General features: G+C 37.1%; 1 protein-coding gene across 1 annotated transcript; it reads right to left on the reverse strand.

The window, feature by feature from the left end:
- Positions 1-1994: 1994 nt before the first annotated feature.
- Positions 1995-7674, reverse strand: si:ch211-195b13.1 (STKc_SGK domain-containing protein). Its single transcript, XM_059556746.1, has 12 exons — positions 7448-7674; positions 6697-6772; positions 5671-5778; positions 5516-5573; positions 5349-5432; positions 5126-5257; positions 4921-5033; positions 4704-4827; positions 4352-4447; positions 4092-4247; positions 3903-3992; positions 1995-3642 (listed from the first exon to the last, which is right to left on the reverse strand). Exons 1-12 carry the CDS (start codon positions 7515-7517, stop codon positions 3475-3477), a joined length of 1275 nt encoding a protein of 424 aa, XP_059412729.1. The 5' UTR covers positions 7518-7674; the 3' UTR covers positions 1995-3474.
- Between the last annotated feature and the right edge of the window lie 3455 nt (positions 7675-11129).

The following is an 11129-nucleotide window of genomic DNA, read 5'->3' on the forward strand; positions in this document are numbered from 1 at the left end:
GTGTTGAAGGAACAATGGAAACTAAATTGGCTCAAGTGTTATTCAGTTACAGGATTACTCCTCAGACTACCACAGGACTTTCTCCAGCTGAACTGTTGCATGGACGGAAATTGCGATGTTCTTTGGACTTTATACATCCCGATTTAACTGTGAAGATTCAGGAACAACAACAAAAGCAAAAAGTCCATCTTGACAAAAAGGCCCATGAACGTAGCTTGGGTGTTGGAGATCCAGTACTTGTTCGGAATTTCACTTATGGACCGAAATGGATTCTGGGGCATATTGAGACGGTGACTGGACCACTTTCTTATAAAGTGATGCTGGGTGATGGGAGAGTGGTCCGAAGATATGTGGATCAAATTCATGCCGGACAGAAATTGCTTGTGAACCTTTCAGAGGAGGTTATGGACCATAAATCTCCTGATTTGGATTTTTCTGATAACTCAGCTCCTGTAGTGGCTAAAGAGACTGATGAAAAAGAAACTGAGGACATTTCTAGGGAGACTAATCCCCTTGAAGTAAGTGGGGAGTCTGCTCAACCTGGTGAGATAACCACTGAATCACTGACACAATCCTTTAGCCCTGTTGTGAGATGGTCACAGAGAACCAGGAAAGTGCCTGGTCATTTAAAAGATTATGAACTGAACTGAAAAAAAAAGTGAAAAAAAGAAAAGTTGAAAAACTGTATATATATTTTTTGAATTATATTGTAACATTATTGTTGTATTGTGATTTATGGAGAAATATTGTACACTTGGGGGGAAGGAGATGTTATATACTGAGCTAGGGTTGATTGACCTGTAGGGGGCAATCTATTGCCGTTTTGACTTTGCTTAAATACAGCAAAGAAGATGTTGGGCAGAGATTTAATCCACCTGTGATCCTGTGACATGTGTATTGTTTGCTGCTGGTTCCTCCTGAGTAAATTTCCTCATCTTGACCTGATCTGTCTCTCTCAAGTTATTACAAATCATAATAAACGTATTTTAGTAATAGCCCTATGGTTTCCTCCTGAATATTTAAATTAGTGGATAGAGGACTAAGGTGGTTAATTAATTGTTGGGCCCAAAACCACCACTTCAGATTTTGAATCATTAAACTGAAGGATATTAAGAGCCATCCACCTCCTAATGTGATCCAAACAACCTAGCAGAAATTTAGTATGAGTTATTTTTACACTGTAAAGGTTGATACAGCTGTCATCTGCACAGCAATAATATGCAACATTGACAAATTAATCCCAATGGAAGCATATATAAAGAAAACAAAACGGCCTAAAATAGAACCCTGAGGAACCCCAAAGGAGATGGGGCAGAGAAGATAAATCCTGATTAAAATTGGTCAAAATGTAAAATTTAGAAAGCTCATTATAAACAAACTTCTCCACTATTTTAGCTTTAGGAATTTAAACCAGAGCTTACTTAAAATATAACAAACTATAATACGATCTATTAAACTCCTGTTCACTGTTGATAGAGACATTCAAAACCTGAATTAAAACACAAGAAGGAATAATATCTAGCCAACAGTAATCAACATAATATAATGTTTTCTGAAAGATTATGACACTAAAAAACTGGAATAATGATGCGGAAAATTCAGCTTTCATCACAAACTAAATAAAAAATTAATATATATAAAATTATTTAAAACTGTGATTTGAAGTTATAATTCACAATATGACTTTTTTGCTGTATTTTTGATCAAATAAATAAAACCTTGGTGAGCATAGTACTTCTGTCAAAAAAGACTCAAACAGCAGCAACCCACTACCCTCTGCAGCATCTCCAGCTAGATAGATGTTTCATGTATATACTGTACAAAAGATTCCTCTCATCCATCCATTTTCCAAATGACTTGTTCTATGAAGGGTTGCGAAGATGCTGGTGCAGATCCCAGTGTGAACAATAAGCAAAATCAATGCATTGGAAATTAAACCTCAAATCTAAGGTGAGGAATAAGTACACTAAGACATACGGTTTCATTTGTACATATTTATTTTGCATTCATATACATCATTCTCAATATTTCATTGTTCTAAGAATTTAATACTCTGATCATTCGAGGTAAAATTTGCAACATGTAAATAAATATACATGGAAAAATATAAAATATATGAATAACTTCCAAAAATGGAAGAAAATAAACTTTATGCATATTGCCATGTTTGTAGTTATCTAAAGAACAATGTATAGCGCATTATTGGTCCAATGATATGCTGTATATTACAATTAAAACCGGGATGCGTTTCATGAGGGCATCCAAACCCCTCTCCTTCATTAAGCCGATACCACTCAGTCGTCCCATGACAAATTGTTCATGTCTCTATCAAGTCACCATTTCTATTGCACAGCATTCCATGTCCCTGTCCAACCCAGAGCGATACAGACAGGAATGATAGACACACATGGAAATGTATCACAATGTACATAAATTAGCTGTACAGGCACAATTTGAACAACAGCAAAAATCCCACATAACTTCTGTACATGATGCAAAGGTTTCAATACAATCTAATCCACATGCTGTGTTTGCAAAGGACAGCAATCACATCAGATATCAATGATAAACAGACATATACAACATACATCCATCTCACTAAATGTAACAGAATGTGATGTGCGACTACTAAAATTGTCTTCCCAGGAAACACAGTGTCTGGCATTTTGTATAAAAGTGCTGGCATTGGAGAAAAAAAAAGGGTAAGAAAGTACTTGTAAGAAAAAATATTGACTTTAGGAGGAACACAGGATGCATTCTAGTCATTCAGACAAATAATCACAGCTAAAAGCCTTGTTTAGCTAATTTTCCTTCTAATATAAACCTAAACGTAGCTTAGGAAGTTTTAAGTAGGACTGAAGAGTTAAGCTAAACCACACTAATATAATGAGGTGATAAATAATGCAGTTATTAAATTAACAATTGTCAATAGGAAGAAGATGAATGTATTCAGTAAAAATGTATTGATATTTGAGTCGGACAGCCTGTGGATCCTCTTGTACTGGTGGGGGTTGTATTTTGTACTTTTCTTGATCCTTTACCTCCACTGTGCAATGATGCATGAAAAATGCAATTAAAAAAAAACATCATCCATAGACATTTTGATCAAATATAAAAGATCAAAATAAAAGATGGTGCCACGGTCTCTGGCAAGCAATAGTTTGTTGTACAAATGCCTGTATTTTTCCACAGATCATCAGTTAAACTCTTAGGCACTTCTAAAATCTCTCTCTGTAGGAGCTTGTGTCCTCTCTGCATCCATTGGCATACATTGCATCTTTTCTGGAAGTTGTTATTACTGTAGTTTGTGTCCTACAATGTCATACATTCCTTCTGGTAATGCACGAGTGTCCCTTGTGATGAGAGGTCGTGCATGCAAATACACCAGAAGAGCTAAGTGTCCCACACTGTGGTCTTTCTTCTGGATGCGTCTAGTGATGCTGGAATGGATGTTCTGGAGGGTCATGGAAGCCATTACTGGAAGGCATGGTCAGCCGGGGGACCGTAAGAAAAGCCTGGGAACGCTCCGGCAGCCTCCCGTACGCTGCTGGTCACATGCAGGTGATCGGTGTTGCACAGGGAGGTCGACACCGGTAAGTGTGTGAACTCTGGGTCAAAGTGCCGGAGGTCAGTGGGACCAGTCTGTAGATTCAATAAAGAGAGAATTTATTAAATACCCAATCAGAAATATTTATCTTGATGTTACCACCTTTTATTGAGAATGATGTACGGTAAACTAAGATAGTTTTGTTTAAACGTGGCATGTCACGTATTTAACTTTATACATTTGTAATAATGAAGTTGCAATTACATTTTATAAAAATAAAATACATTTTAAATATTTTAACAATGTTCTTTAAATTACTTATAATTTAACCTTTGCAGGTAAAGAGTTAACTTACCACTGTAGGAATGAAAGGAGGCATGATCTTTTTGGCCATGAGGTCGTCCCAGTTGATGGGTGAGAAAAAGCTATGGAACTTTATTTCCAGCTACCAAAAAAAGTAAAAGCTTTTATAAGAATCTGCAAAATAAGAATCTCAGCAAAACAAAATGTATGCATGTGGCACAGGTGTGTAGTGTCCACTTACAAAATCATCTTTGGACCCCAGTCTCTTGGTACGGTCCTTGTGCAGCAGACCCTCCAGCAGCTCTCGGCCAGCGTTGGACACATTAGGCTTCAGAACTAGAGGCTTGTGAAGGATGTTGCTGTACATCTCGGCTGTGTTGCGACTGTAGAATGGAGGCTAGAAAAACAGACAGAGAAATAAATTCATAATAAATAAATATATCCTTTGCTACAGTTGACCTAGTCATTTTTCAGGTAAAAGACTTGATAGGTCTTCCTCACCAGTCCATACAGCATCTCAAACAGCACTGATCCCAGGCACCACCAGTCCACTGTACGATCATATGCCTGTTTCTGAAGCACCTCGGGAGCCAAGTACTGTTGAAAAAGTATAAAAAATATATATATATTTCAAAACACTGTTTTGAGTTATCTTGTGTTAATGTACTTTTAAAAACTACAATTTATATAAAAAATAAAAGAATATACTTAAATGTGAACTTAATGTAATGTTTTTAGAATGCTTAATTGCATGCTGATTGCAAATTCAAAGAAAATTGTATTAAACATGTAGATTACATGTAAACGATACACTTCTTTTTTACAAGGGTTAATCTATTCATGAACAACTGACCTCAGGAGTTCCACAGAACGTTGTGGTTGTGCCGTTGGGTTCCAGTCCTTCTTTGCATAGACCAAAATCTGTCAACACAATGTGGCCCTGAGAGTCCAGGAGGATGTTCTCTGGCTTTAGGTCTCTGTGAAAATTGACAGAAAATGGTAAGACCCCATTATAATAAACAGAATTGAGAACTATGGCTCTGCCAGGGGCACTTCAGCCAATCGCATACCTGTAAACTATGTGCAGTGAGTGGAGGTAACCGAGTGCACTAGCGATTTCAGCAGCATAAAACCTTGCCCTGGGCTCCAGAAACACCCGCTCACGCTGGAGGTGGTAGAACAGCTGCAGGAGAAAATAACATAGAAAGTCAGTCAGCTATTTTGAGCTGAGGTGCGGCTTCTTTTGAGTTATATATGAATGCATTATTTACTAACCTCGCCTCCATTGACGTAGTCTAGCACAAAATACAGTTTGTCTGTGGTTTGGAAAGAGTAGTGCAGCCCCACCAGGAACGGATGCTTGATATTTTTCATTAATACATTCCTTTCTGCCATGATATGCTTTTGCTGAAAAACATATTAAGTGTTGACTGTTACTATACAGCAATTGCGGCAAAGTGCTTTCACACCTATATGTGAACACTGCATTGGGTCTTACCTCTTTCTTTTTCAGAATGATTTTCTTCTGCAGTACTTTCACAGCATAGTATTGCTCATTTTCCTTGTGCCTTGCGAGCAGAACCTGTGAAATAGGATGCCGTTAGCATTCTCACTTGAAGATATGACATAAATGTTGGCCGTATAAAAAATGCTGTCTGTGCCCACCTTTCCAAAGCTCCCCTTGCCAATGATCTTTAAGTAGTCAAAATCTGAAGGTTTGATCCTGTTAAGGAAATGAAACAACATTAGTAATGCACACAACAAGCTGCCTGGCTGACAGGAATCCAGTTAACCAAACAAACAACGGAGGAACTACGTACTGAGTCTCCTCAGCCAAAGAGCTCCTGGGGTTGGTCAAACACAGGTGACTCTCCTCCAGCTCCTCATTCTGGTTCTCATCGATTTTTAAGAACGAATCAACCTCGGCACTGAAGAAACAAGATAAAAAAATTATATGGATTTGATTTCAGAGAGTTAACTTTGTTCAAGACCCACAGTTTGAATAAAACAATGGAAATCTATAGGAGCATGATTATGCAATGACTGCCCAACATATTTCAAATAAAATCAAATAAGTGGATTTGTTTCAAAATCTCTTTAAAATTAGTTAAAATGTTTTTTTAATGCATTTAATACAGAACTTTCCTTTAAATGAATACTATTCATTCATTCATTCATTCATTATCCTGTAGTGCGTTTGCAGGCAGATAGATGGCAGTGTTGGTGACGTTTATGAGGGGCTGTTTCAGGTTTATTGGAAATTCAACATTTCTTTTTCAAGACCTGACAAGAATCTCAACCTTTTACAACCTCCCTGGATTAATATTGTGGAGCATATGGAGGGTAGAGATGACGCGGTGAGAAATTTTCCGCTGGTCCGACCTGAATGACTCTAAAACCAAATGGGCCGCACTTAATTGAATTAGACGCTTATCCTCGTCTAGGGGACATAGGGATTTTCTCAAAGGTGCTTACTGCGGCCAAGCGGCGGCCTCAGCAGATGCTTTTCGTGGAACACTATTCTGGTGCTTGGCTTTATCTCGCCGGTACAGATTAACCTACACAATTAGCAGACTGCACAGCTAAACTTAGATGATGGGATTACATCCTCCAGTTCAGTCCCTCAATGAAGGCCTAGATAAATACATTACAGGTCACCGGGTTGCCTTTATGAATGAAGGATGGAATTTTCCTCAACCACTTTCTTACTGATTTTGAAACGGAAATCATATTTTCTCTTATTTGTTGATTATGCCCTTTTCGTTTCACACATCTATTTGTAATTGTAAAAGCATCATGCAATTTTTTATTTCCATGTTCAAATTATTAAATATTGGGATACTTACTGCTGACAGATGGGAGGGTTGGAAACAAGCTTCTGGATGAAGTCGTTTAAGCCCATCTTCCTTTCTTTAATAAAAGCTGAAGAAGAAGAAGAAACAAAACAAGCATTTAGGTCAGAAGGAAACCCACAGCTGACGTCACTAGCACCCTGCATTTGAACTGAATGAACTGTCAACCATATGTGATGGGAAACCCTTCGAAATCATAAAGAATATCGATAAAATAATCACCTGCAGTCAAGTCTGCCAGAAAAGGTTTTTGTTTTTTGTTTTTGTTTTTTTTTTAGGTGCCGTGATTCAAAAGGTTGCGTGTGAAATGGTTTAATGTCAAGAACAGCGTCAGTGTTACACAACAGACCGCACTGCTCACTGTATACAGATCTGCTGTTTATCAAGAACGATCATTTCTATCGCTCTCATGGAACCACATCATTTAATAAAACACTATAAAAATATTTAAACCCGACAAATTCAAGATTTTTAATCATGCAATCATTTTGCATGGATAATACTACTACTAATAATAATTGTAAAGTTATGTCTAAAAATTGACTACAACACACACAAAAAACGTATTTTACACACTATAAAAAGCATGTATTTCTATCCTTTCAAGTGATTTAGTTTTTCCTTTTTCACATATTTGACATATTGAATCCTTTTCTCAAATAAATAAATACAAATAATAATAATAATAATAATAATAATATGCAAACGAAATCCATTAGACACCAGTTTAACTGGTGAGACGTACCGGTAAGAACAGACACGATGCCCCTCATCCTGCAGTATGTCAAGTCACATCCAGCCTGAGTAACTGCCATCACTATTATTATAAGTTTAGATCCACAGGAGGAATGTACTCCTTCGGTTAAGCCTGTGTTTTATTGAGAAGCGCTGATCTCCCGGAAGCGAACGGTTTGACGGAGCGCACTGTTAGTGCTCTGATGCTGCCAGTGCTACTGTCTTCCCCCGCCAGCGCTGGACTGCTGCTTTTATACGGAGCACGTGCTTGTGACGTCACTCGAGTAACCGAGAAGACTTGCCAGATGTGACGACACGGGGTCCCGCGAGTCTCCGTTCCGCCGGTAGAGGGCGATGCGAGGAACGGAAGCGCTTCCATTCATGTGAGCCAGAATAAAAACTCTCTATCAATGGAAAATTACTACACAGCTGGCTCGTAATCTCAGCATAGTGTAACAGATTAACCTCTAATCCTTATCAGTAATGATGAGGAACAACGTGAAGCTGGGAAAAATTAGAAATGAAAAGCTTGCAGTGAAAACAGGACTGGAGAGGATCATATGAGATTAAGGTCTCTGGAAGACATTCCTGAGCTGAACAGATGTGCTAAAATATAACCCCTTATTACTCAGTGTCAGGCATTTCCAATAATGACGCACATTATTAATCTGTTAAAGCCTGTGTTTCACCAGATTCTCGTCTCTGAACAAGCCACTCGAATCAAGGGTGTGGAGCCTGCGGCATCACGGCTTAGTAAAGCGATATGCTCTAAACCACATCATTTATTTTCAGCGTTTCCTCCAAATGTGGTCCACTGACCTTGTAAATTATATAAGTGTGCCATAATATGATGTCATCCTGTGCTTTAGTACAGAATTTGCCAGGTTAGACACCAACTGTGAAAAGGGGGCCCAACTAAGGATTTTCAATCCGGTGTCCACACTGTATTTTAATTATAAAACTTCTGAATGAAATTTTATTCATATCATATCATATTTGAGATTTTATCGCATCATAAAGTAAAAATTTTACCTAGCATCAACAACAATTAAAATGTAAATACATAAAACACAATTTAACACCAATTACATATGCAGCATCACTCAAATGCTTGAGAGTAAAAATAAGTAAACATAGGCTGGACTTATAAGCATCCAGTGATGGAGAAGCTCTGATGTTTAAAGGTCGACTGTTCCACAGCTTTGGGGCAACCAATGATAAAGCTTTATCACATTTTGGTTTACAATGAGAACGGGAGACAGATAAAAGTAACTGATCACAAGGTCTTATTGACCCAGAGGCCGTATAAGGCCTATAGTAAGATCACAAATATAATCCGGAGCAGAGTTATGCAATGACTCTATGCAAATAGAAGGATCTTAAATTGCATTTAAATACTTGTCAAATTGGAGGAGAGGATCAAAATGGATTCCAAGATATTTTGCATGACTGTTTAGGTTATTACTTAAGAAACCTAACTGAGTTTTAATGGAGTTGTTAGTAGCAGCACATGATATTAGTATATTATAGGTCCTCTTAATGAAGTAATGTACTCTTGCACCCTTTAGGGGTAAAGAAGGTACAAAAGTGTACTTTTAATGGTTCTGCCCCCAAGATTTTGTACCTTAAAGGTACAATTTTTGAAAATTATTTCTGAAAATGAATTATATAATAAAATAAAAAACCATGAAGAGAAAAATGAAATGGTATTTATACTGAATTGTTCCTTAAGTGTTATTTTATGTCACAGAGACAGTATTTTTTTTTTTTACTTTTTTAGTTTGTATTTATATTTTCCATTTTCTTTTGAATTTCGTTTAGTTAAAGTTTAATTAGTTTTGTTGGATGTTTTTGCATTTTTATTAGTTTTTGTTTAACTATGTCTATATTTGAATATTTCTGATTTCAGTTTTAGTTTTAGTACATTTCATTTAAATGAAAATGAGAAATGAGAATAGTTGGCAACTAGCAGAAATGAAAAAAAAAAATGTTTAATGTTTAATTAACTTTTTGGTTTTGGTTCTAGTTTTAGTTACCTAAAATAGCCCCAGGTGGTGTGATTTGCATCTTCACTTCCATTAGCCTACACTTCTTCTGGAATGCAGAACCTGTTCTATCTGTAAATCCAGTCTACATGTGCGTAATGCCCTTGTCATCCTTTAATTTTACACAAAGAGCTCGAGTACTTTCTGAGAGGTTTAAAACTTCCTTGGCAGTGAATCAATATATGCTGGGTTACTGGAGCCTTGCCAGAGTCTGTTTACACGATCAGGTGGCGTGATATCAAACAGCTTAAGAGTTATTTGTATTAACCAAACATCCTATCTTTCCGATAAAAGTGAAGAGGAACCATGGAGGGAAATTCAGGTTTCAAATAACAAAATCGATGGGGAAGATCTTCAGTGGAATACCACCTGTTTCAGAAGAAAACTGGGTAGTGCTTATCTGGTTCCACAGCACAGTCAACACATTTCAGCTCATAACTCAGAACCTGATGACTATTAGACTGAAAAAAGAGAGAGTGAAATTGTATATTATATTATTCATTACTTTTTTTTTTTTTCAGAACCAATGCTTTTGATGTATATATAATAAACCGAGAAATGTTAAATTTTTGTTTTGTGGCTTCATTTATTTATTATTATTATTTATCATACTTTATTATTATTAATTTAAAATGCTTAGTGTTACAAAGAGATTGTACAATGCATTATAAGATGCATTATAATGCCTAATTCATGCATTAAAACTACTTTTATAATGCATTATACAAAAATGTTTTCGAAAGAATGTACTAAAAGTGACATTTCCATTTTACTTTAAAAAAAATTATTTTATTTGTTTGTTTATTCTGAGACAAGCACGAATAAGCACAAGTAATATATATATATATGTATATATATATATATATATATATATTTTGTTTTTTACCAATCCTTACCCTAGATCAAATGACTAGTGACTGGTTCAGCTTTATAACCTTCTCTCTATTCGTCTTATCTCCTTCTACCCCCACCAAACTGCCCATGTTTCCACATAACATGTTACAGTAACAGTATCTCATGTGCCAAGCGGACAGGTGGCAAAGTCTTTCCGCTGCTCAGCGAAGTTCCTCTCAATGAGTCATTCTGTCATATTTGTCACAGTTCCAATTATTACTATTTATTTCCTGTTACTATACTTGCCCCGTTACCATGGAGACGCAGGTCTCTGCTGCGTGACTGAGAGTGCAAGAGAATGTGCATTTGCATAACATGCCGAGTGTCATTCGGTCAGAAACCGTCTGCCACACTCTGGTGGGCAGGAAGTGAATCATCCGAAGAGAAGGGGGAGTTTATTCTCGACTTCTGCACCTCCTCTCACTGCTCAGGGCCCATTGGACCCATAAGGCACTTTACCTCCGGGCTGGCTCGCCATCATGAATTAAGTGCCAACTTCATGCCCACACACTCATGTAAATCAGATCGAATTCTCTCTGACCCAGGGTCTTTATGTTTGATATCTCAATTTTGTGATTTCTCGACTGATTTATTCATGACTTCCTCCCACTACTTCCGTTTCTCACTCCCTCTCTTCTCATCTTTCATATGCTTCAGCTATGTATTGTTGTCTGTAGTGTGTTTGTATTGTATTGAGCTCAACAGGAGCTGTCTAATGGGGATTGACGTCTCTGTAAGTGGGTGTTCTTCAGC

This window comes from Carassius carassius, chromosome 8, assembly GCF_963082965.1.
Source record: "Carassius carassius chromosome 8, fCarCar2.1, whole genome shotgun sequence".
Taxonomy (NCBI): domain Eukaryota; kingdom Metazoa; phylum Chordata; class Actinopteri; order Cypriniformes; family Cyprinidae; genus Carassius; species Carassius carassius.

What these genes read in the sequence shown, in the direction of transcription:
- si:ch211-195b13.1 (XM_059556746.1), bottom strand. Translation starts at nt 7,517, where the DNA reads ATGGCAGTTACTCAGGCTGGATGTGACTTGACATACTGCAGGATGAGG. An exon ending in TCACTGCACATAGTTTACAG is followed by an intron (nt 4,828 to 4,920) that starts GTATGCGATTGG and finishes CAATTTTCACAG; the next exon opens with AGACCTAAAGCCAGAGAACA. An exon ending in TTGAGATGCTGTATGGACTG is followed by an intron (nt 4,248 to 4,351) that starts GTGAGGAAGACC and finishes CTGTTTTTCTAG; the next exon opens with CCTCCATTCTACAGTCGCAA.